This window comes from Odontesthes bonariensis, chromosome 6, assembly GCF_027942865.1.
Source record: "Odontesthes bonariensis isolate fOdoBon6 chromosome 6, fOdoBon6.hap1, whole genome shotgun sequence".
Lineage (NCBI taxonomy): Eukaryota > Metazoa > Chordata > Actinopteri > Atheriniformes > Atherinopsidae > Odontesthes > Odontesthes bonariensis.
Window position 1 is genome coordinate 32,382,218 of NC_134511.1, and position 27,607 is coordinate 32,409,824.

At 40.3% G+C, this 27,607-nt stretch overlaps 1 protein-coding gene across 3 annotated transcripts in view; it reads right to left on the reverse strand.

Moving 5' to 3' along the window:
- Window positions 1–62: 62 nt before the first annotated feature.
- The window catches only part of zdhhc8b (zDHHC palmitoyltransferase 8b), a 62,685-nt gene continuing 35,140 nt past the window's right edge, over window positions 63–27,607 (reverse strand). The window contains exons 2-11 of one of the 3 annotated variants that reach the window (XM_075468361.1): window positions 13,415–13,536; window positions 10,212–10,369; window positions 8,788–8,960; window positions 8,518–8,620; window positions 8,133–8,224; window positions 7,151–7,241; window positions 5,448–5,553; window positions 4,447–4,553; window positions 3,284–4,353; window positions 63–2,723 (exon numbers count right to left, since the gene is read on the reverse strand). In XM_075468361.1, the coding sequence (XP_075324476.1) occupies window positions 2,591–2,723; window positions 3,284–4,353; window positions 4,447–4,553; window positions 5,448–5,553; window positions 7,151–7,241; window positions 8,133–8,224; window positions 8,518–8,620; window positions 8,788–8,960; window positions 10,212–10,369; window positions 13,415–13,536 (2,155 nt within the window). In that variant the 3' untranslated portion in view covers window positions 63–2,590. Of the gene's footprint in view, window positions 2,724–2,744; window positions 2,905–3,283; window positions 4,354–4,446; window positions 4,554–5,447; window positions 5,554–7,108; window positions 7,242–8,132; window positions 8,225–8,517; window positions 8,621–8,787; window positions 8,961–10,211; window positions 10,370–13,414; window positions 13,537–27,607 lie in introns of those variants that run through there. The other 2 variants (XM_075468360.1, XM_075468362.1) reach the window with 2 other exon arrangements.

Genomic DNA, 27,607 nt, shown 5'->3' on the forward strand with positions numbered 1-27,607 from the left:
GCTACACAAATGTGAGATTGATGTGCAGGTGATCATCAAGACTAAGAATGAATCCGATTCAGTCGGTTTGAAACTTTTATTTACTTTGCTCAGTTCATTGGGAATATTTTCTCTCCACAAAAATAGTAACACATACAGTTATAGTGTATTCTTTATAATACATATCTGTGTTTTGGAAAACAAACTCAGCTTGTAGCTGATAGTCTTTGTTGACTGTCAGGAATGGCCCCTGACCTGCAGTGATGTCCATCCCAGAAAAGGAACATTGGACTAATGGCAGTCGTCTTAAGGAGGAATGACATCGATTGCATTTTGATATGTGGTCAAATAAGGTCTGAAAGTCATGACAGACTGGGGTTTTAAGGAAACTCGGCAGCTAATGGTCTGTTCTGGTAGTTCAAGATGTTCCACTGATTCACCAACCCATCAGATTTGCTAAGCCCTGTTTACCAGCCTCACATCAGCTCATAGCATTTCAGAAACGCATGGCTTGAGCAGACAATCTTGTTACTGTTCTCTTCTTGGTAAGGCAGCTGGGTGAGATCTCAGACCATGCTGGCCAGAGTGGTTGAACTACAGCGAGTGTCAGTAACATCCAACTTTGGCAGACAGCAGGACGACCACAGCCTCCGGCTTTTATGCTGCAACCTCTGGAGAAAATCCTTTAAGAAGTTACACAACTTCATAACTAATATGATCACATGTCACTTTGTACATCAGCCATTTTCAGAAGGTTCTTGTTCAAGGTTTACCCAGTCCGAGACGCTCACAAGTGTCACTTTCTGCTCAATGAAAATGTCATTTCATTGTTCCTTGGAGTACAATAGGGTTTGAGCTGCAGTTCATTGGGTCGATAACATAGCTTCTCTTCTCAAAAGGCAGCAATGGTTTTTTTTTTTTCCTTTATGCAAACAGAATATTTTACATCCATGTAATTCCTAGCATGTTGTCATCGTCCACTCCACATCGTCCGTTTACAGTTACATTTATTGTTAAAAGGAATATATATATATATATATATATATATATATATATGTGGATAATAGCTAAGCTGTACCAGACAGCTACTTCAAATGGACTGATTTAGCATTTTCACTCAGAAGTTGGTGGTCTTTGAGAAGTGCCACTTTTGGCACCGATATCTCAAGGCTGCCTCAACGGAAAGTCCAATCTCTGACTTATGAACAGCATGCTGGCAGTTATACACGCACCATGTGACTGTTCACTGGTCAAAGATTGCGACAAAGATTTAATTTCCACAACATCACAAATCTATCATTTACATTTATCATACACTTTTTTTGTTTACACAGCAAAGTACAACAAGCTATATTAGATCTACCCATTCCTCATGATCTCAACTAATAATTTATGAGCAAAAAAACAACTCCACTCAAAGGATAATATCCATTCCAGACTTACGTATCTATATAAAAAGATGTATCAAACATAGCTTTAGAAAGGTTGGATATATAGCTGTATATATATATATATATATATATATAAAAAAGAAGACTACAAAATCATGAAATGGGAGACCAAATCTGCGTTTTTTACTGTATGTGAAAACGACTTTTTCCTGCAATACCCCTCCTTTCATATGATCATAGCACAAACACTTTTTTTTTTCTAGTTTTATTTGTTTATCTTTTTGGTTGTGCAAGGCTGGACTTGTTCTGTTGGGATGAGGTATTCTGGTCTTTCAGAACCCAAGTACATCAGCTCAACGCTTGTGTAGTGGGTCAGGTTGAAATAGCCTCCAAACATATGAGCCATCTTCAAGCCCTAAAAACCTGCACTCAACTTAAACAACTCGCACATTCATAATGTATAAATTCATGTCAACTAGCATCTCTGTTGGCTGCATTAATTCCTGAGAAAATTATTTTAAACAAAGATAGTTTACCTATTCTTTAAAAGCAAGCCTTTCTCATTGGATTTGGAATGCAACCACCATACTTGACAAGATTCCTTTCCCCTTCACATCCCCAGTTACTCCTCTCACCTGTGATTTGTGCGCTTGCAAATCACTTCTCACATCTGTAAACGTTTGCCACATATACCAAAGATGACATGAACAGTACAAGTTAATGTGAGCCACCGTGAATTCTTCGAGTCAACTGACTCAGGAAAGAGTCTTCTCGCAAGAGGTCCATCGTGAGGATGTAGGTGTTCAAACCATCTGTAATGTTTCTGCCAGCTCTCAACTTTTACTGGAGTTTGTGTACAAAGTCTGGGACATCAAAAGCCTGATGAGCACAGATCCGAGACACTGACAATCTTGTGGGAGGGTCTGCTTTTTACGACCAGGACACAAACGTTAACCACAAACCCATTTTTTCGCACATACAGCACAGCCTGTGGCGTTATCAGATGACAACCCTCCCCTCCAGTACAAATCTGCATGGGCATTCGTTCAACAGAATCAAAACTTAAGAGAAGTCAGGTCATCTGATTGAACAGCGAATCCAAAACAGCAGGGATGTAGTGCTCCTGACTGCCCTTAAAAAAAAGTAACCAAAAACAGCAGAGTGGAGAACTTTTTTTGTTGAAGGGGGGGCATTCTTAAAGGTGGAGGTGTTGTTCTTGTTCACACGGATATTTCATATGTGGTGCCTCCCACACCTGTCACCTTTTTGACGTTACTGTGGCGACTGGGGCTGTGTGTGTTACCCTGGGTGCCCAGGTGACAGTCCATCTGCCCATTAACTTTCATGGCCTCTCTGAATGGAAAGAAAAGAACAGAAGAAATGATCAACACAAAGAGCCTCAACACACACTGAACAACTAGGGCTGTCGAGACATGCAGATTAGCTGTCCGGATGAATACAGTTTTAAATGAAAGAAGAAGATAAACAGCAGCATGTATGATTGCTTCAAGGCATACTTGTTAGTGAAGACCAACTTTTGGGACCGTTAGATGAAGCATGCAAATGAAAAAGAACATGAGGAGTCAAACAGTGTTTTATTCATCTGTCATTTGTGAAATAATGCAAAAAATAAACTTTTCTAGAAAGGCAAACAGCAAACAAATGAGAATAGAATGTGCAAATTTACACCAAACAGATCATGTGAATAAATGGACAGAACAGAACATCTGGATAAATACTATACATCTTTTACAAATGCTACATGTAACCTTAGTTAGGAGTACTACACAAGAGCCCATAAATCACTGGCTATGTCCAGCAAAAATAGCAAAGTTTTCAGTGGGAATACCACCATTTCCCACTGGCTCTCTACAATGCATGCAGTCCCCCAGGGTTGACATTAGGATTCATACCTTGGGCCCCCCAGCCGAGGTGAGTCCGTCTTCTGATAAGCATTGATGTAGGACAGTTTCTGGTGGGAGTAGGAGGGGGATCGGGGCATAGCAGGGGAGTGTGGCTGGTGAGCTGGGGAACGATAAAGGCCCTCAAGGTTTGGGGCCCTGCTCTGGCTGCTGTTGGTGCTACTGTGATCTGTGTGCAGTGAGGTGGAAGAAGTCCGAGAGGCGCGGCCCAGAGTGGAGCCAGCATGGCGCAGCACTGGGGTTCTTTGACCATAGCTCACCAGGCCAACCCCCATAAGGTTGTCCCTGGAGCCTCCATAAGCTGGGGGTGTTGGACCTCTGGAGCCAGGGCCACGAGATCCATCTGGATAGCAAGCACTGGGTGGTAGACCATAACCCCCATCAAACACACCAGAGTCCTGGGCATAGACATGGGTCTGGGAGCGCCCGTGCAGTATCTGTCGCTTCTCTCTCTCCTCCATCTCCTTTCGCTCTTGGATGGAGGCCATGATGGTCTGGGAGAGGTTATCATAGCGCACTGGAGATGGGTCCCTGTCCCTTAGGTGAGGGGATTGTCTGCCCACGCCCCTGGGGGGCATCACTGGACTGTACATCGGAGCAACCTGTTGTCTATGCATTTCAGGTTCTCGGATGTGGCACATTTTGGTGGGCAGGTAGGGTGAGTGGAATCCTGTGGAGGGCACAACACGGTGGGCCATGCACTCACTTGCGTTGGCTGGAGAGATGCTGGGGTTGAGCAGGCTGTCGTAAGATAGACTACCGTTACGATTTGAGAGCGTGTTTGGAGAAAAGACACCCTTGTATTGGGTGGACGTTACTGTCTGGGGCGGCAGGTCCTGGCGCTGGCCCTTCTCTGCCCGGCGGTGACCCTGCTTCAGGCTGAGAGAGCGGGAGGAGTTTACAGGGTCAGAGTCCAGCTGGAGAGGGGAAGACTGGAAAGTGCGGTGGAGTGGAGCATTGGCATACTCAGGCAGGTCTAGGTTTGGCTCAGATCTGTAGTCGTGACTCCGGACACCTTCTTCCAAGATAGCCGAAGTCTTCCGGTCATCTGGCATGACAATCTGAGGAACAAACACGAAATGCCATCCAAGTCATAATCTGGAATTGATGTTCATAATATCATATCAATGGTAATATAAAATGAATTTTCTTACCCTCTCTCCTGCATTGTGGTAGTGGACTTTAGGCATGGTGCCAAAGGATGGCCTGAATTTGTACATGGCTGGAGTGGATGGGTGGGTCTTACCAGAAAGAGAACTTTCTGCAATACATAGGGGACAAGAAAAAAGGAAACGGCACATGAGAAAAAACAAGTTAGAGATACATAACATGACATGTCATAGCAGTCAGCTAAGGCGGATATTTCTGGGAATGTGTGAAAGACCTCGAAACAGAATGTTATTATCAGAGTTAGGCTTGTGGAAATCCACAGAATCATGATTCCGACCTAGTGATGCATGAGCAAAATTGCACGAGTCAGTTTGACAAACGCGAAATTAAAATGTGTAAACGGCACTCTTTAGCAATTAGTTGTTTCTACTCTGATGCATTAATGTTTTGGAGAGAAATGTAAACAGATCTTCCTTAAATGAGGAGTTTTCAGATTTGACAGAAATAAAAGCAATCCATTTCAAACAACTGCAGTGCCTTTAGGTACCAGCAGGCAGCAGTAGCGCTCTGTGGATAGGCAGAGAGTGTTCACTCCCTGACATAATGCAGCATGACACTGTAGACCCTCAGAAGGGAACCTGCTGTTCACACCACTGTATATACAATTCACAGTTCATACTATTGAATGCAACTGTACCCCTTTTCACAGATTACACAGATGTGTGAAAGATCTGATAGTGGACAGTTACTACAGAAAAAAGAAGGTGATTCATGTTGCAATGATTCACTCTCAAATTGTAGCACAAATCTGCTGGTGCTGATTCAGTGTGCAGGGCTTGCCTGATCACCACAGATCGCACCAATTCTCTGGCCAGGCATTAAAAAAATGGGAACAAATATTCATCAGGCCTAACCAGTGCCAACTCACAAACCGTGGCACTGGTGGTGTACAGAGGGAGTTTGGGGAATTGCGGCACGGTGCAACCGGGACAAGAAAGAGTAATGGGATTGAAGATGACTGACAAGAAGAGGCTGTGCTTCTTACCTTCACTGGAGGTCAGCTGGCTTTTCAGCTGGTTGTACCTGTCAGCTTTGGGTGGCAGCGGTGGCTGGGTTTCTTTGTTGTCCAGACCATCAAGGCTGTTTTTGGACTGCATGGAGGAGAGAGGGGTGTTAAAAGCACTCGGAACAGGTGGGGGAACGGCACATTTAGCAGAGAGGACCATCTGTTGTTAAGGATGCACCAACCCAGCTCTCACACAGGGTAGAGCTAAACCTGGTTGCTGCTCTACAAGAGCTAATACATATTCTTTTATATATCTATTGGAGCAATAAGAAAATCATGTCACAGTTTTACTCAACAGAGTATCTGTTTCTATCACTAATGAAAACTCCACAGGTCAGCCCGTGCACATATGAAACCCCCGTCAGTTTAGTCTAAGCCTGAGCTTTACCAAAGATAAGAGAGCTACATAAGTCTTGTGAAATCCACATATTTTTCCACCCTACTTTTGAGCATGTAGTCTTCAGAACCTACGTCACTTGAATAGTTAACAATTCATCAAACTTTGTATCATCGCTGATTTTTTGGGGAAGCATTCCCAATACCTGTACACAGAGTTTACACAGTGTAAAATCAATGCAATTTCCCTATAAGGCAGATACTTTTCTAATTTGATCCTAAAATAATTCAATCCTTCCCTGTTACAGAAAAGTTTTTCCTCCTGAAATGTAAACCTGTGAAAATGATTTAATTTAAAAGGAAAAATAACCTGAATTTACTTGCCTCAACACATTAAATTAGACTGACAATGAATATGTGCCTGAAGTGGGTCTTGTGTTACATCACATATGCATGATAAAAACATATTCAACACACATCATTATGAAGAAGTAGCTGTTCACATACATGCATCAATCTGCTGTCTGAGCCTTTGCTGCTAGCCATTCCTCTGTACTCTTCCTCATAGCTCCTGTTTTGTCTTAACTGCAAATATCCATTAAAGGAAAAATGCCCCTCCTTCAAATATCTCAAACTAATATGAGAGGGTTTTGATCTAATATCTCAAGACTGATCCTTTTCTTTTTTTCTTGATTTTTAAAAAAATTGAAAACCTGACGCAAGCATTTGACTGACAATCTGTCAGCTGAGTAATCCGGCCTCTGTATTAGAGACAACTGTATCTGCATTGATTCCATACAGCACAACACTCTGCATTATTAGACTTGAAACAAACAACTGAATCTGTTTGTTGACCTCAGCCTCCCACAGTGTGAAAGTAAAGATTATGTTGCGCTGACTGCAGATGTCCAGTATATGGTTTTTGCACACAGGTTGGCAGAGTGAGAGGTAAAAACTTAAATCCAAAGCATTTGCTTTTGCCTTTAAATCCAGCCATATATAGAAACATAGTGTATCCTTCCAGGTCAGCAATGGTAAGATTCACTGTCACTTTTCTAAGCTATTTGTTTTTTATGTCAATCGAATGTTATTCTGCTTTTGTGAAGTGGAAATGCTCTAATTTGGTGATTTATTCTGTCTTCTCGAATCCCTGTCTGCCTTACAATGGGACTGGGATGCGCCATGCTAGGAATGTGCAGCAATCATACCCAGAGAGAAAGGAAAATTAGACACAGGAATAGCTGGAGGTCAACTCTGTGACGGAACAACATGAGAGAGTTCAGTGATAATTGTGAACTGCTCACCTTAGAGCTGATTATGGTGCTGTGAATGCCATTGTCGCTGACCTTGATGGTGATTTGCTTGTCTGAGAGGTCTGGTCTGATGAATGGGGGCTGAATTTTGACATGGGATTTTTTCCTGGGGTCCATCGTGTACCTGCAAAAAATGGGCCATGTCACAGCACATGAGCAACCAGGCTCTTTATAGTCATGTCACATTACTTTATTTGACATATACTAAACTTTACAGTCAATTTTCAACTCACGTTTGCCTTTAAATACAATACAGTTCTATACATTGTATTTCAAAGTCTCACTGGGCTTGTCTACTGAGGACATTTCAGACACAACATAGCATGTCAGCCAGTTATATAAAATAGAATTGAAAGCCTCTCCCTGTAACTCTTATGACAGTCTAATGAATACGATTGAAATGTGGAAAGTAAAATGTAGACTATATTTTCAATGCACATGCTTCAAGCAATCAACTCCTACTTTAAGTGCTTTGAGTCAAAGAACATCCCCAATACGATGTCAGATTTTAAAATGCTTTTCTTAAGTCTTTCAGTAATAGTCAAGTTAAACATTATCTGAGTCAGTGGTTCAGTAAATCACAAATCTGATCAGCAGATGCTGGAAGAACAATATTTCACTCGCACATCCCATTCCCTGTGCAATTGTACTGCTGTGCAATTGTACTGTTGACTGTTATAGTGGCCTGTCCCTATAGGATGTAAAACTTCACAGGGTTTAAGTGATGCGTGTGTGTGTGTGTAAAAAGCATGGTGACTAGCTCTGCAGAGTTTCCCATTAACTGTATGTCTACAGGCTGAGTCAATTCTCTTAGACAGTTGCCTTCCCCCAGGGTTGCTGGCTGCTTTCAGGCAGAACTCGATACATATCTATGGTCTGCCGTATCACTACAATCATTTTGCACATGCACATCTACAGGAACACATTTGTGTTCATATACACAGTTTTTTTTCTCAATGTACTTAGCAAGAAAAACTGAGAACACACAGAGATATAGCAGAGTAAAGCATCTTACCTGGGTGCCAGGGGACTAAATAAGACATACTCCACATTGCCACAGCAACCCTTGGTGAAAGGATTTACTCCTCCACGAAACTTGCCCGTCACCTGAGGACCATAATGATTTGTTTAGAGCCGACAGCAACGGAAGCAAAAGGCCACAGCGCATGCAAAAAATGTGCATGCACATACTTATAGATACAGGGGACTGACGCTTGAATACAAAAAAGATTGATAATAAAACATGTTGAGTCTAGGAATACAGTATTTGTGTTGTTCATTAGTATTTGATGGATTTTCTTTAGAGTGTGTGTTGATTGTTTACATTCATGCAAATTCAAAAACTGAATGAACTGACTATGTGTGCATTTCACCACAAAGCATTTGATCAGCTCCTTCACCTGTTCGTTGGTTGTTCGGCCACGAGCTACAAGCACCATATGAAAACCTGTGAGTCCTATGACTGGAATAAAGAAAAGCCCTGCTATACACATCACCACCATGCTGGACACAAAAGTCAAGGTTGACCACAACAGTGACCGAATGAAGACAGACTAGGACTCAAAAAAAAAAAAAAAAACTAATGGTGCATGCACATCGACACAATCTAAGATTTAAAATGAGCACTGGAATTACAGATTTTTGCAAGATTTTCCTCAGTGAAAGGATACGTGACAGTGGTGTGCAGTGCTCCCAGCCTTTCTCTGTGGTGGAGGACGAAGATGAGGCCAAAGGAGAAAACTCCCACCATGTGAACACTCAGCGACAGCAGGAAGAGGAAGAAGTATCGGTAGTTCCTCCGTCCAATGCAGTTGTTCACCCATGGACAGTGATGGTCAAAGTCCTGAGGAGGAGGAGGGGAGGGAGTTACAATCATGGGAGAAGAAATCAGAGCCTCCTTTGCTGAGTGTCAGGTAGGACCTGCCCGATGTTAACCTCCACCATGTTAGTTCTGGGGTTCTCTTTGCTTTTGATGTGTTCGGTGACTTCATACCAAAATCAAAAGAGAGCCATTGATCTCTATATGTCCAGCAAGGGTTCAAAAGACATCTCCAAATGTTGTGAAATAAATCATTCAACTGATTAGAAAATCATTTACAAGTGATGTGGATTTCAGATAGCTGACAGTTTTCCCAGGACAGCCCAAGAGCAGATGCTTGATGCAAAAAGAAGCATCCAAGACCCACAAAATTTCATCAGATTTGGAACTCTTGCAACAGTTGTATCCAAAGTGCGAGTGTGCAATCAGAAAGACCTGCATTTAAAGTGTAATAATAAAAACCTCCAAAATGAACATCAGAGCAAAACTGAAGTTTGCCAATAAACATATAGACAAACCCCAGAACATTTGGGACACAGACAGCTTTTTGGGAGAGCTTCGTGCCAACTGGGTGAATCTTGGTGGTGTTTTGGTTTGTGGTTGTTTCACAGCCATGGGGAATAGGGACCTTGCTGTTACTGATTCAACTATAAATTTGATCAAATCAGAGAGTCCTCACGAGACCATCTGTCCAAAAGTTGAAGTTGAACAAAGGTGGACCTTTGAGCTGGCTAATAATCCTAAAGACATTAGCAAATCGGGGATATAGACCTTCAGAGTAAAAGCCCAGATTTGAATGTAGTTGAGGAATTTGAAATAGAGTACATGTTAAAAACAAACAAACAAAAAAAAAATATTATATAGCTGAAGAACCTGAATGGAGTGGTACAAAATCATTAGACAGCTGACAGAGATAACAAGTTGTTTTACTCAACATTACTGCAGCATGTGGGATCCTTTTGCGGTCAAACGTATAAAGTCGTGCAAAAATTGAAGCACAACTTCGCTCAGTCCTAAGGTATTACGTATTAGCAGGTGATAAAAGAATCATCTGGTCCGTATTTGGTTTTAAAATAAATTAAATACAACCTAAGATGAGCAACTACACATGACAAATTCCACTGTAGTCATAATAGAACTAAAGCAAAGCCAAAATGCAGAAGAAGTGTGTGAAAAACTAAGTACAACCAAGGATTCAACAGCAAGTAGAACCACAACCGCCCAAACAGTCTGTCTTGCACTGGTGTGTGTGAGTGTGTGATCACACATACACACCTCCACACAGTTGTCACAGACGCTGCAATGCGAGCAGCGAGGCGGCCTGTAGAAGTGACAGGTGGCACACCACTTCATCCGGACCTGAATGCCTTTGATCTCCACGTTTTTGTAGAGCGGCGCTCGGAAATCATCGTCCTTGTCCTCATCCTCATCCGCTGTGGGACACACACACCCACAGACAAAACGCATTAACAGAGCTTGTGAGGTGATAGAGTGTGAGGAAAAACATTTATTTCACTCATGGGGCACCACCAGAGTTGGTTATGATTTACAATTCCGTTTGACAGGGACAACAGGGGAGCACCTTAAATGAAGCTCATCCCCGCTGTTATCTGTCTGCAGAGAGAGCAAACACACTGAGAGAGAAGAACAGTTTTGTATATGTGACTTACTCCATTAGCTTAGAACAATGTGATTAATATACAATAGTAATCCATTTCCTCACAAGTACATGCATTCTTAGATTGGCTGCCTTTTTTATCAGGAGAAAAAAAACTAAACTAACTTCACATATAGCAGAGTTAGTGCTGTGCTTCATCTGACCTGAAGATAACTGAAGCAACAACCTCCAACCTACAACATGAGAGCACAACTGTTAGATTTGCAGTCTTTTGAGGGATTCTACGTCAATCTGTTTATATGAAACCTCCCCTGAAATACAAAGCTTTGCGCTTTGAAACTACAGCAGAAAATAAAAAGTCTTTCAGCCGATCAAAGGGTTCATTCAATTGAAACTCCAACTTGAGAAATTCATTTCACAGTATAATAATAACTGCAGGGAGAGCCAGGTAGCCGAGCACACACATACACACAAAATGCACGCGAAAGAGAGTGGAAGGGGAAAAGAAGAGAGAAAAAGGCAAAGGCAGAGCACAGGAATGAAATGTTCCATAGTGAGAAGCTGCTCTGTTATTATGGCTCTCAAGTTGATTCAAATAGATTTTTAAGGTAAACCGCTTACCAAATCAGCAGACACAAACAGCTTTTACACTTGCTCTTCCTCTTTCAGCTTTTTTTTCTACAAAATCACAATGCAAGCAGCCACAGATTGGCTCTTTTCTTACAAAATGCCGTAGATTTCCACAGCCTTCACATGTGAAAAAATGATGACCTATGATATTTTCACTTCTTTTGCCAAAGAATGTAGACATTTGTTCCACTTTGCTAAGTTTTTTCACATATATTCCCCCACTTGTTGAGAAGAGGAACCTACACCTTATTGTATCTACATGTATGTAAAGTCTGACTCTATCATATAGGCGTGTTCCTGGCATCGCTATTTATGTTTATTCATCCAACTCCTGGAATCTTCAGAGTTCATTACCTCGAGTTTGACTGCTCATGTGAAGGTCAGCTGAAACATCAGCATTATGGGTAGTAATAATCAATTATCTTTGGAATTATGAATCACCGGACACAGACACGTGTTTCTGCCTCTGCATGCGCAAGTGTTTGTTGTTACTGATCCTAAGTGCATCATCTTTATAGAAAGACTAAACTGTACACTTACAATATATAAAAGGTAGGCAAATTACATTTAAAGGACTCTAAATTTTATTATGTTGTTCAATGACAGTTAGGCAGTGTGAACTGCCTTTAGTGGGCACAACTTTGTCTCATCATTGTTTGTCTTCTGAAAATGAGAACATATACTTCACAATGACAAAAATCTTTCCCTTAAAAGATTAGAAACTAAACTTATTTGGAAGAAAACAAATCCAGGAATTGTGCGCTCATCTATGACCAGTAGTTTTACGGTGGCTGGCGTTAGCTACTGTTAGCAAACTTTATGCTAATGCTGCTCTGTAAAAGGACCGAACTGAGGCAGTTTGATGACATTATGACTCATATTAAGATGAGCCACACGTATGTTGTTTAAATACCATCATTCTGTTTCTATGAAAACTAGTGTCCTTTGTTCAGAAAAACGTTACATGAGCCATCTTAAAACAACTACCATTAAAACAAACTGGACTCTTTATAAAGCTAATTTTAGTAATTTTAGTTGCCTATTTAACCATCCAGCAGAGAGCGAGTTGCATTTCTATACATTTCTGTGTCTGGCCTCGTGATGGAGCTTCAGTCTCGAGAAAACCTTTGTGTATTCCATTCATGGTCACTGAATACTTTGTTGACAAGCACAAGTTTACTAATACAGCTGTAATTAGAACTATATATCGGAACATTATTTGGATCAAAACATTTGGGCATTTTTACCATAAGGGCTTAGGTTTACAAGTGAAACAAAAACAGAGTGAAAAAAAGAACATAACCGCTTCAGCTGATTTGGCTACACATATATTGCAGGGTTATTTTGACCAACACTAACAACATAAGTTATCCTGCACTCTAACGAAGACATGAAAAAACCCTAACCCAAAAGTCCTGCGATCCTGCATGATTCTAAAACCTCTTTTATTAACCATGAAAAAATTTAGAAAGAGGGGGGAAAAAAATACCCTGAGAGCCACAAATTGTAGTGTATCTTGAAAACTTGAAAACAGAATGAAAATGGCAAAATAACATAAAACTTTCATTCAAACTTTCAGAATTTTGGTTTCATTTCATCTTCTGAGCATTTAATTTGTCATTTTCTTCAAATGGATATTTTTTTATGTTTAATTTACTGCCTTTTAAATATAACATTATGAGATTCATCAATAAACCCATGCAGGGCAGTTGCAACATAAGGTCACGGTTATCTCTGTGCAGACAGGTAGGCTAACTGACATTTCCTACAACATTGTGATTATTCCTCCTTCAGAGCAGAAAATGTTAGTCTATTTGGCAGGGCCTTTTCATTTACACTGTAAACATGCCCAGTAATGGTTCCATTCACCTTTACTTAAGCTCAGTAGGGTTAAGAACAAGGAACCCAACTCCATAACTCATTGTGCATTATTTGACAGGCTGAACAGCTCAAGAATACTCAATACAACCTTGTTGTGAACACTTGTAAAACTTCCACCTGTCGAAGCGAGTGGATTTCAACAGGCTGTAAAAGGCAGATAATAGGGTAGCAAAACACTGTGGTGCTCTGATGAATACCATGTTGTTAAATATCTACCTTCTACATGAGGATGCAACAGGACGGAAACATAGCTCAACTTTATGTGAACATCTACAATGACAGATATTATCAATTATATTGTAAAATGTCGGGCAAATGTAAGAGATGCAGCTTAGACATGTATACAGACCTCTGGGGTAAATACCAGGGTCCATGAAGGTTGCCATGCAGAAGTTGGCCAAGACGAAGAGGAAGACCAGGCCATTGTAGAGAGGCACAGCGGGAGAGATTACCTTAGTCAACCAGGGGCACCTAAAAACACAAATGAAGAGATGAGGGTTAGGAATCTTTCTGTCTTGGTTTGCCACATCATGTGTGTGTCCGATGTTGTAGTGTGATTCCCTTACAATGACAAAAAGTCCAATAAAGGAAAAGAAAAGAAAAGAGTATGGACTGTCTTGCTCTGCTTTAAGCTAAAAAATGCATGTGTACACCCTCTAATTCATGCACTCGTGGACATGCTAAATTGACCCTGCAAGCCAGACACTGAGAGAAAGATGATCAATTAATGAAGGAGGGTCCATTTGTGTTGCTACATCCAAATCCACATGCGCACATACTGTAATAGATACTCTCGCTTGAACCTCCAAACATGCCTCTCCAGCCAATTCTGATGTCAAAAAGTCAATTTCCTGGTGCTTGTGCTCCGAGATCATCTTCAACCCATATCTCCTCTCCAGGCCTCTTCTGCTTAGTTGAATTATTCAGAGCCGGGACAAAGCTGTGAGGAGCTGGCCTCTCTCGCACAGCCAGTCAGCTTCCTGTGAGCAATCATGGATTTGACCCATCCCTCCAATATTACTGTAATACATCGCTGGCAGCAATCATGGCTGGCTTTCTTCCAGCGACCTGTGATTAGGCATTTCACCAGTTAATATCCATAAAAACCTATGAAAAAAAAACTGTCTTTAAAACTGCTCTAATTTAATTAAAAAGATGAACAATTCACTGAAACTAGTACTTGAATTGGAAACAAACTGATCATGATTCAGTCAAATATTTGGGCTGGAACTGAAGAATTTCTGTCTTTATGATTCGATTTTTTTTCATCAACACAGCTTTAGCAAAAAATAGAGAAGGTGCAAACCTTTAATAAAAACCAAGATAAAAATGCCTTATAAACATCTATTTTTTTGCATGTCAAAGGATCCTGTATTTTCGTCCACAACACGACACAGCTGAGCCAGACAGAAAAAGAGGGGAAAAAATGGAGGGCTGTTTAATGCATCCATTTTATTTTCATTTTCATTTTTATTTATATAGCGCCAAATACAACAAATGTCATCTCAAGGCACTTAGATAGTAAGTCCAATTCAAGCCAATTGGAATTCAATTAATTAATAATAATCATAATTCATAAAATAATCCAATTCGTTCATATAGAGCCAATTCAAAAACAATTTCCTAGCTAAGAAAACCAACAGATTACACTGAAAACTTTTTGTTTTTCGGTCCAATCTCCCGTCCTGAGCGTGCCTGAGGCGACTGTGGAGAGAAACGACTCCCTTTTAACAGGAAGAAACCTCTGGCAGAACCAGACTCAGGAAGGGTGGCCATCCGCCTCGACCAGCTGGGGTTTGAGAAGACAGAAAGGGGGGGGAGGGGGGAGGGGGGAGGGGGCCGCGGCGGCACTGTAACACCATTCAAAGGATATCTGTTGGAACAGGGAAACACGAGTTAATGACCACAATAATATCACATATACATAAAGAGAGTAAAGTGAGGAAAGGTGTGACAGATGAGGCCCCCCAGCAGTCTAGGCCTATAGCAGCTTAACTATGGGATGTTTCAGGATTACCTGAGCCATCCCTATTCAAGGTAAACACAAGAAACTTGTGCTAACGAAAAAATAAATAAATAAATAAATAAATAAATAAAAGGAGCAGACTCAGTAAGTAATTCCCTATACTCCCTATATAGATCTGCTCCTCACACCACAACAACCATCTTTTTACAGCCACAAGCTACCTCAGCCTCTCACCAACTGCACACCAGTCACAGCGGGGTGGGGATGCAAACCCTGGTTCGGGTAGGGGTAGAAATAAAAGAGGTAAGATAAGCGGGAATGGGATTCAAACCCTGGTTTGGGTAGGGGGTAATGAAAGTATAGAGGGTGCCAGAGGTGGAGGCAGGACAAGACACACTAGCAGATACAGCAGACAAATTAGTAGTCTGGGACAGCGTGGGAGAAAAATGTGACTGCAAAAGTAATTAAGGACACTGTTAATTGTGTGGGAGAAACAAGTAACCACAGAGTGCTTATCAACACTACCTACTTGCCAATTTTACTGCTTGTGTAACCATGACTCTTCAGCTGGGGCAGAAAAGCCACTGACTTATCAAAATGCTTGGCCCAGGTTTATCAAGCTGAATACTTCTGCCAAAAGTTCAATAATGTAATAAGTTCAGTTGCGCCAGAGCTTTAAGTTCTGAAGCTGAGCTGTTGTGATAATCAGACTGCCTGGAAACGGAAAACTGAACAGCAAAGAAAGCAGGCACCCTCCAACCAATTAGCATTTAGAAAGCCAGCATGACGGCTCTGAATGCATAAAAGAAACAGTCAGGACAGAGGTGCAAAGACAAAAATCATGAAGAGAGCATGAAGTGAAAATTACAATTTGATCTCCTGACTGAATTTAAGCTTAAAACAAGAGATTAAAAAAGGTATAATCCAAATGTGCCCCCCAGGTGGTCAGAGCAACACATTGCCTTTAGTCAGATTAGAGGCAGGCTGCAGGTAAAAGAAAAACACCTTCCCCTCAGCAGCTTTCATTTCGTCTCTACACATTCGTCCTGTTAAAGTGCAAATGAGTCTTTCTAACCTTAACCATGACTTATGTGCCTCAGGATGCTGGGCTCTGATTAAAATTAGTTTTGCTCTCATAGTATAATGAAAGCACACAAACATTAAAGCAAAAGCAGCAAAGTAATTCTAGAGAACTCTTATTTCCCATACCAAATTTCTTTTTAGACAGGATTCAAATAACAAAATGGCATCCTGCATCATTGTTAAGCTGTAGAGTTAAACCATGAATGAATACATTGGTGAAAGAAATAATATAAGCAAGTAATGTGCTTTGGGAGTCCTACGGGAGGTAAAAGTGGGACTGTTATTGCCTGTTGCATCATAAGATTGTTGCCTTTCATGCATTTTGATAGACTGGGTTATATTATTGAAAAACTATATGTATTTCTAAAGCTGGAGTAATCAATATTTGTACATTAACACTGGATCAAATGTATGGTGTGAAAGGAGCTCTTATCATTGCTCTTCCAACCACAACAAGCAGAAAGGAAAGGGCAGCAGTTTGTTTCTTTTTTTTTTTCTTTTAAATATTATTTTGGGTGGCTTTTCTGGTCATGTTCACAAATAATCATGAGTGTATAAGAGGAAAGAAAGACCTGAAAGATCTAGAAGTTCTGTTAATAAACTCGGAGTGGAACACTGTGACAAACCATCCCACTGCTATGGAAAATGAGGGAGAGGGAGTAAAAAAGCACAGTGGGCTTTGTGAAGTAAAAAACCCCTATGTGAAGAACTTAAACCTTTTAAGATGACCGGACTGGACTGTGGGAGCAGTTAAAAGCCCTCAGTAGTGGTGTGATAATCACATCCACCATGTAAACCCATGCTGTAAGCTCGCTGCACATCCCAAAGCTATTAGACAAGTCCAATCTGCCTGTCCTTCATTTGCCTACTTTGGAATCAGCAAATAGCCCTTCGTTTGAAGTCGCTCTTATCTACCTTTTTGGACTGTAGCTCCCTAGTCTGAACAACCATCAAAGAGAAAACCCAGTTAGTCCAGAGAGCTTTGAGCACTCACACTTAAATGTAGCACTATTCTTTTGTGTAAAACAGAGGTGGACATGTGAACACAAAGGAGATGGACTTCTACGTGCACCGAAGTCATTCATGTTTTAAATGCTGGAGGACTGCGCAGTGACATTTCCGCCTTTTAGCCAACCTCAAATCTGTCACTGGTGCTGCCAATCCACTGTTTGTGTGCTGATTCACTTCACAATCGTTTTCCTCGTCTTGGATTAATTGCTTTTATATCCAGTATAGTAATTTCCTCATTGTGCATGGCAGATAACTGTGCATTATAATGGTTAATCAAACTGAGCACTCTGGTGGAAATGAAAGTCGTACATTCAGGCTTTTAGTTTGGAGTCGGGATCCTACACCTCCCGTCATGCAACCATTACACTAATAGCATTAGAGCCTATCATCAGAACCCTTAGAGTAATTACTTGACTTCAATTCTGAAGTCCAAACCTTCAGCTCTTAATGTAGGCTCTCCAAACCCAAACCAAATTAACCATGATTGAGTCTTTGGGCTTCTTCCTCTGTAGCAATGATGTAGAAATATTTTCTATAAGTATTGTTACATGAATTTGTACTAACAGTGAGTAAAAGTATTGGTACCTAAAGGAGAAAAAATACTTATTTTGTGACTGATAGACTATCCGGTCTTAATTTCTATTATAACAATGTATTCACTGCTTATTTTTTCTCTGTATTTAACTTTTCACTATTTTACCTCAGCAGCTAAGTTAGTTTAAGTTCCACATATCAAGGACCAGAAATAAATCTGAGGAATTTGGAGCTGGTTGATAGGGTTTGTGCTCTGTTGGGATATTGTACCTTTTGACACAACTGGTTAAATCTTTAATATGCTGCCATAATGACTAATATAAAAAATATTCACCGTTTCAGGGGTAGAACGACTACAGAAAACTCAAATATTGTTTTGCTGCCTTTGAAAGCATTCAGATGTTCAAAGTTGAAGATTTTCCCAACACAAACAATACTGTAGAGGATATCAATTTTCATCTGGATCTGAAACAAAGTCATATCAGACAGTGCTTGCTGGCACTGATACCTGTAACACTAGACAAAGCTGGCTGGACCGCTGGGAACACTTACTGTAATGTATTCAGCTCGTGGTGAGAAAGCTGTCCTATTGATTAGTTCATCAAGTCTGAACCCAGTGGGACACACATGGGAGGTCTGTTTTCCTGAAGAATGCTTACTGAGAACCAGTAATCCAGAATCTGTTGCAAGGCTGGCATCATCTCACCTCCCAGGAAGGCAATTTTAATTATGAAGGATATCTTTGAGGAAATTATGGCAAAAGCTGAATTTAAGACCTTATCTCAGTGCCACATGAAGCATTTATCTCACCGGATCCACACATTCCACAGTTTTCATTACAGAATTGTCCCTGCATGTGCCCAGGTTGGGATATCATCCATTTTCATTTTCACTCTCCAGTTTAATCCAACACACTTTACTCTTCATGGGATTTACGAATGGCAGAGCATCACTCGTTCCTAACTGAACTGGGACCTGCCAGCACAAACACATTTCTGAGGCTGTGCGTTCAAACATACGGCATTTAGTATTCCACACGCAGCAACAGCAGGCCGGTTGTCAGTGGAAACAGAGGTGATGTTTGCTGCAGGCATGGCGCTGAACAGTTCCAGGAAGGTCAGGCGAGAAGCAGAGCTTTGCGATGTCTGTAATGAAATTCTGTTTCTCCTGCCTTAAGTCACTTATAAAAGATGAATATTTCCTTCTTTCATGCCACAAACTGTGACGTAGTGTGATTTTAGTCTGAGCTCAACATCCACAGTATGTATATGAATTCAGTTTAGTCGTTTACCAGTGACTTTAATATCAAATTTAATTAAATTAGTGAAATGAAAAATACTTTATTTGTCCCAAAGGGAAATTATATAAAATGTCGGAAAATAGTAAATCATAGCCAGATGCTAATCCTTTCATCGCTTGTTTAGCCTTGGTGGTTGGTTTAAACGCAGTAGTGTTTACACCTCCCAATTCTTCGTCCCAGCGAATAAAAAAGAAAAGCCTTTTCTAATCATCGCTTAAGTCTTCTCAATGCGTATGTATACTGGAGGCTTACTGGACCATAATTTGGCTTCCACACTGGCTGTGATGTCACAAATCCGGCTTGCACACACTGGCTGAGATTTACTGTGTAGCGCGAAATCATCGGCTGCTTATGCGAAAAAAGCTACTTCTTATAATTATTATTTAATGCTGAAAAGCAAAGCAGATTAACAATTGGAGCCTCAGACAAAGACAACAACAGAATAAAGAAGCAACCTGTGCAGCCTCAGGGTACGTTGAACTCCATCTGCACTTCTGCTCAGAGCTCAGCATCATTTGCATTTTTATAACTGTATAATTGAGTCCATTTGGAAAGAAATTAAAGACATGGCCCCCCTATATATATCTACATACTCATCATGCCAAATGTTGTTGTTTGTGGAGAGACAAGAGCAGGAAGGCTGTCTGTTTAAAACTGTTTTAAAAGTTAAATAGACACAGCCATCCAGCTGACACTCTTTGAAACACAGACTTCCAATGTCAGTGGCTGATGATAAAATATTCAGTGTTAATTCTAGATAGCCTGTTAAAATAGTAGTAAGTCATTCGATTAAATGTTCTATTAATCTGAAACGTATAAACTTTTTAAAACTGGGAAGTGAAGGTGACAGACCTCTTTGGGCTGTTTTGCTTCCTCAGGTTTTGATGTTGACCATTTTGAAGCTAACAGTTGGTAAACAAGCTCACGAACAAGCTTTGAGCTGTACAGCACTTTTCTGAATTTAGGAAAAAAAACAAACAAAAAAAAAAAACAGATGGCATTCTTGCCAAACGTCACAGCCACCACCTTGACAGTGGAGGCAAATTCAGGATGCACAAGGAAATGGATGCTGATTGGATTGAAAGACAAGAGATGGTGCAACTCCAAACAAGAGGAGCAACCCAAGACGATGCTCAAGATTTGACTTCCAAATGAAGAGAGCCTTTCTAGATGCAGAGACGGCTCTTTGCAGAGTTATTTTGTAAGTAAGAGTGCTACAGAAGGCATTCCTTCAAATGCAAAGTGATGCAAAGCAGCATAATTAATGTAACTTTTTATTGATAAAAATAGATTCAGATGCAACTCCTTTTAAATGAAAGATTTTAATTAGGAACTGTATATTGATATTACCCATAGAGTTGCCTAAATGTGAATAAGCATTTTGTGTGAGCAGATGGATCTCACTGAACGATGTTTCAAAACATTTTCTGTATGGGAAAGGAAAGACGTGGTATGCATCCCAGCAAATTGTGTGTGTGTCAAAGGGAGACTTTGCCACATCTCTGTGTCCCTACTAATTGTTTGAGTTATATAATAAAAAATATAAGCATTGTTAATCTTAATATTCACTTCCTTGATAAATACTCAACAAGAAATCTCTCACAGGAACACAGCAAATCAACAATGCCTGCTCTCATAATCCAATAAAATAAATATCAATTACTTTTCCTAAAGAAAAATGACTTGCACAGACATTTCCCACCAAACTGGAGCAGAAAACGCACCCAGGCACATGCATTCACGTCCACAGCATGCTGTGTGGGTTGTGTCAGTACGGCGCTCCCCTAGGGGGTGATGACACATGTGTTGGCCTTTTTTCTTCTTCTTTTTTAGGCATCCCGTGGGAAACTGAAAACCAGTAAAGTGCCATGGGTCAGCTGTAATAAATGAGGCTCATGTGGCCAAAGACACCAAGGCTTAACAAGACATGTGTAGTAAATAGCTGTGGGTATTAGGCTGCAGTAACAGAAACAGTATACTCTGCCAACACAACTGTTCCCTGCATGTCTGTATCTGTGCATGAGCTTTGCCTGTTTGATATATGCATGTTACCCAATCTGGATACTAGCTTTTGTTGATGGGTGGGGAGTGGATGAGTTTAGCTAACTTGGATACCCCAGCTTCAAATAACCATCAGAATTGGTGCTGGAAAGCACAGTGTTTTACAGTACACTGGTTTGCACCCAACTTAAAAAGCCTCTCGTGGTAATGACGCCAGAAACAGTGATACATACAAGTATTCTGTCTGATGTCTAACTACAGTAGGTTAGTCTATGAGCTTGGTAATATGGAAACTACTCACAAGACTAGTTTGGAAACAATAGTCAACCAGGAACACGCAAATACTACTCAGTCATGACAACTCTCCAAGCTATCGCAAACTGTCAACTACCTTGCTAGTTGATTGCCAATGGGCCAAACAGCTAGATATCATTGCAACATATAGTATATACATATCCTTTGCGCAACATTTTAGTGGTTATTTCTTCATATTCTTCTAAATATTTGAATAATGTAAACCATTAATGCACCTTTAACATAACAGCCAAATCATACAACAAAGAGACTGGTAAATGCATTTCTGTTCACAGCAAAAACAGAGGCCAACACTGCCAAATCATCTTGCCGAATCAGCAATTCTAAGACGAAGCCAGGAGAGATAAGGGGAACACTGCCGAAACCTGAGGAGTTACTCCCGAAATACAACAGACAGTACAGAGACAAACAGACTAAATGGAGACCAATACATATTTGAAGGAAGAAGGTAAGCTAGATAAAGCTGTTACATAGTTTTAAGAGGCAATTATAAAACTTGCTGACCTTAATATCATTGCATTAATGCACAATCTAGTACCTCCAACCCCACCCTCTCCGACACAATGATGACTGTTACTGCTATTTATCTGTGAGCGTCATCTACAAGCTGCTTCATCCACACCAGTGAGGTCAGTTCAGACCTTTTTTCACTTCCTGCAGGAAGCTGAGACTGAACTCAGACTGGACAAGCACATAAACACACATAACCCAGCCCACTTGGTCTATACAGCATGTGTTCTACAGTTTAATAAGGAGGCGATGCACATTAAAACACATATGCACTAACACAAGCTACTGTTGTCACAGAAACAGGCGTGCTTGTGTGCTGTACAAGACCTGCTTTGTTATCTAGGCTTGATTCTTAAAGGTTTTTGAAGGCCAGAGCTGATACAAATATTTGAGGATTTTAACATTTGGAGCTGAGTATAACTCATCTGAGGTGTGCAAGATACAAATAGCGCAAATCTGTCATTGAGCATAGTTTAATACAATTCTCTAGATACATTTAGAATACACACACATGTGCTCACAATGGGATATGTACAGTCATGTTGCCTCTCTGCAGGCAGCTTTGGCAGATCAACTGATTATCCACCTTCTGGTTCAACAGATATTTACAGCACAACACTCAAAACACCTTTCCAAAAGAAAAATGACTGACTAAAATGTAAATTCCAAAACTTCAGTACATTGTTCTTGTGAATTCACTACATATGCTCTTATTACTTATAGCTATTATACTGTATTTTCACATTCAGAAAATTGGTCATGCTAAACTGCTGATGCAGCTAGTGTCAAGCCACAGAAAATACTGCAAGTATTTGAAATCCAGTTTTTGTTGGTGAAATGTTTTTCTGCCTCTGCAGAGCCCATCAGCCTAATGAACTGTTCATCAATCAGTTTAATGCGCACACACACAGGGGCTAGCTGTTACAAAGGATGGCAGAGATGGATGACACGAGACTCAACTTGTAATAGAATTAAGGGAAATGTTAACACAATATTCCTCCTCTATCACTCTTGAAACTACAGTCAAAGCTCAGAATTTAGTAAAGATTTGTGGGAATCTGCCTGGACAAGCTTGTGAACACACAAAAGCTTTTTTTGCCAGTATCCCTGGCTGCATCCAGTGGAACAGGGCAGGGTTCAGTATTGAATATTAAACCCCACTGTCTGTGATTTGATTGATTTATACAATTAATCAGTCAATGTTTAATCCAACCACATGCACAGCCACACAGGAGAATTTGTTGTCATGCTGAAGAGACTGATAAAGACACCTTCAGAAAGTACTAAAAATATCAAGAGTATGTCAACACATTTCTATGTACAATGATATATGTGATGAACAATTATTAAGAATTTTATATAATTCAGTACATGTGCAACACAATTAGCACTGGATATATTGCAGCGCTGTGTACTGGAAGTTAGCAGAGAATCTTTTATAATCTTTTATATGAGAATTTCAAGAACTAACAAAACAATTTTACTTCAAAAAAACTTTTTTTTTTGCAAGCCAGTTTGACACCATGGGACAAAATTCATTAACAGGCTTTCCCTAAATATAGTATAAAGGGATTATTTTAGAAAGAATAGGTACATTTCTTCATCTCCTAAGTGATTGGCAATATGCCATCTCTTCCAATTTAATTCATTAACTGACAAATGTAGAGACTAATCAACGTTCAGACAAAAAATATCTTGCTTTTTGGGGGAGGATATGCCAATGCTGTTTTGGAATACTTACAAACCTTTTTAACTTGTTTTTTACCCATTTTTCGCACAAAGCTTAAAACTAGTTTTGATACAGTATAAAGTGTTTCTGTTCAGCACAAGCAGCCTTTGTTCAAGAGGCTCTGTGAAACACTAAGACCTCCTTCTTTTCCGTTTTACTTACACTGGAGTTTATGTGGCTTATGTAAAGTGCACGTCCTCAGTATGTAAAGGAAGGTTTCGGCGGTAGCGTGGGTTCCATAATAGCTTTGCCTCCACAGCTGCCCACATGCCTGGATGCATTATGACAGACTAGGCCTGGGACCAGACCTGTTCTCCAACCACTGATGTCCAGATGTGCCTCCCTGTGGGTCTTTATCTGATGCCTTCTATTACAGGGCAAATATAGCAAAGAATGCCTGTGTGTATTTCACTCTGTGAGTACTAGTAAAAAGCCTTTCATGAGCAACAAAATGGTTACTTAAATTATATCAAGCCCTCTGCAATACCAATTCAAAAGTTTAAAAAAAAAGAACAATTTGACATTTCACGAATCAGATAATTAGATCTTCATGTCTTCAATGAACATATAATTCAATAGAAAATTAATGAATAACAAATAAATAAATGCACTTCACCAAAGGTTAAATTATTGAATAAAATCATTCTCCAGACATAAATTAATCTTTTTATAGATGCATCAAAATACATCCTTTTATTTAGGAAACTAAACATAGCACCTCATTACGTATGCAGATTTATGAGAGCACAGTGGCCAGAACACCCCTTTCCTTGTGAACACACAGAACATTCCTCTTTACTATATGCTTTTATATATATATATAGATACATACACACACATATATATTTTATAAAATATCCAATTGAATGTTTGCTAATTATGGATAAAAGCTCTTTTTTCTGTTTTACAATGGTTTGATCCACTACCTACCATACCTGAAACCTTGCACTCAGCTTGGTGTGAGTGTCTCTCTGAAAGTGTGTCAGTGGCGACTGAACTCCAGTGAGATGTCACTTTGCAAAGGTTAACTTGGATGTGTCAAACACATCTCATCTTCAATCCCCAAATAGGATAAAAGGTGCTAATAATTGCACCCAGAATGCATTTCGTCTGCTCTATTACTTCAAAGTTGATAGAGGGCCTCAGTGTCCCACAACACAATTGGCTCTTTAAATACAGCAGCTGTGTACACAATTAAAATAAGCATCCCTTGCTGAATTATTGACAGACTTCCAGGCAGTTTAGTTAATTACAAATGTCAGATCTGTATTTATGAAACAAGATACTTAGTTCAGTTAAAAGCCCAGATTTTCCTTCCAAAAAGCTTTATCATATGATTAATTTACTCTATCTTCTCAACAGGGGAAAATCGCCCATGCAGCTTGGCCATACTTGCCCACAAACTCTTAATCATGGCAAGTAGTAATAACAAATAACAAAGAAAGAAAAAATAAAACAAGTAAATTCATACTTAGTCAAAGAGGAATTGTACAGGGTCACTTATTTATTCATAATATTAGAACTAGGAATGTGTAATATTGCATTCTTCTAACACCGGATACATATGGGAATATTTTCCTGTATCGACCAATGTTGATACTTACATATGATCATCAAGTGAAGTGGACATATCATTATGACTGCTCTTATTGTGATCATTCCTATTTACAGAGTCACTAAATAAAGAAAGCAACTTAAAATTTGACCTAAATTAGACTTTTAAAGACTTCATCCTACAATCTTGGATAATCTTCTTCTCGTGAGAAACCTGAAATGAGCCACAACCAGGCCAAATTTGACCTTATCTGCTTGCAAGTGCTGATTTTTGGATGATGCCAATGTTATGTTTCAAAAGTTTTATTAGCTGATAACGACAACATGCGGATATCATTGTGCATCCTGGTTAGAATGGTTTAGAAGGTGAATGGTCCATACCTATATAAAGTCTTTTAATCTTACTTAGGCTGTACAAAGCAATATCGGGATTCTTATTGGGGCCTGCCATAGCATTGCATAGGAGAGCACTGCATAGCATTGCGAAGCAAATGCTATGCAGTGCCTCCATGCAAATGCATGGCAAGGCACATATTACTATTCCGTTGGCAAAAGTCTATGGGATTTAACATTGAAAACGTGTCTCTTGATTTATTTATAGATATATTTATTCTTCCGTCCACACAACAATATATATATCAAAACGACCGGCTCGATGAGTTTTCGCGGGCTATTACTTTTATTGAAGATTGGAGTTATCATGGCGACGTAATAAGCAAAAAACAGCCCCCCAAAGCCCCGCTGGTGACCCCCCATGACTACATGCTGTCCCTGTACTGGTCCCTGTCCAGCGGGGAGCTGAATGGCAGCCTGGCCAACACCATCACCAGCTTCGTGGACAAAGGAACAGGTAACTGCCCCTGTTTCACTGGTGGGGTATTAAAGGGACAGTTCGCCGCTTTAAAGGGACAGTTCGCCTCTTAAAAGGGACAGTTCGCCGCTTTAAAGGGACAGTTCGCCTCTTTAAAGGGACAGTTCACCGCTTTAAAGGGACAGTTCACCGCTTTAAAGGGACAGTTCGGCGCTTTAAAGGGACACTTCGCCTCTTTAAAGGCACAGTTCGCCTCTTTAAAGGGACAGATTGCAGTTTGAGCGATACGCACACTTTGGCAGGCCCCTTCTAAATTTCTTCAGAAATTTTCTAGTTGTATTTACACTCTACAAATGCAGTTATTTTGCTCTCCGGTGAGCATATTGGGCACTGTGTGAGATTCAGTTACTAACACAATGACACTTCAACTTGGATCCAACCGCTGACCTTTCAGTTCAGTTCAGTTCCGAGTCATGGTCTCATGGTCTACATGTTTCACTCTAGATTAGTGCAAAGCAAATAATCTGTTTCTAATATCACTTACACTCTGTTCCAGTCAATCTTGATCCACAAATTGATAGGATTGGTTCATCAGATTTGTTGCATATGAAATCCTGGCAGCTTGAATCTGTAATTTTAAAACTGTCACTGCTTCGCTTCACTTACAAGGTGGAATTGCAGAGCACATAATCAAATGATCATTTTTGTAATGATAGGTATTCTGTACAAGCAATGTAAATTACAGTGCAGATTCAGTGGACAAGATAAAACTCAGGTTTCAGGAGATTATAAAGAGAAAAAAAGAGAAAAAAATCCATTTTATAACCTTTACAAAATATTTGGTCTTGAATTGTGCCTCGCCCGTGTGGCTTCCCACCCCCAGTATACTACTATGATCTATGAAATGAAAACAACAAAAAAAAAAAAAATCTGAGCAGGATGTCCTTCATTTCAAACTCAAACCTACTCCCATCCCCCTCCCTTTCTCCTCCCAGCTCAGTTGTTCCTCGTCATCCATCATGAGTCCCAGAGCTGAGGCAGGTGCTTTCACTAAACCTCCCTGAAGAGTGCCCATCCCACCCCTTCTTCCTCTTTTGCTTCTCCCTCCAACCCTCTCTTCCGCCTCCTTCATCTCTCTCTCTCTCTCTCTCTGTGTGTCTCTACACGCCTCCCACACTCTCTGCTCGCTCCGACTGAAAGAAATCATCAGCTGCCTTTTCACATCTGCAGGAATCTTAATTGTGCATTGTCAAATGAGGATTTTTCATCCAGCAAGGACGGAGAGCTAGATCAGCTGTAGGCCTGGAAGGTGGCTACATATCAACTCAAAGCCATGAAAAAATTAACATTAACATCTAGATGGACACAAATAACTCATTTTTATTTGCAAAAAAAACAACACCACATATGAATGAGCATGATTTTACATAAAGAAACAGGCTTAGTTCTTCACAGGCTCAGAGTGAGGAAAAAAAAGAAAATGGGTTAGGAAACCTCTGAGGAGATAAAGTATGGCAGCTCTATGATATCATAGTTTCTGCGTTCCTTCTCTGGTTGGATAGACGCAGGGATTGGAATGAAATGTGACAATCTACTGGTCCTTTTGTAACTGCTCGAAAAGCAAAAAAGACATGATCTGCTGAGACTCAACAAGCTGCAATCATGACGCGTCTGTACGGGCTGGGCCTCTACGTCTTACATGTGGCACAAAGAACAAAGACTCCCATT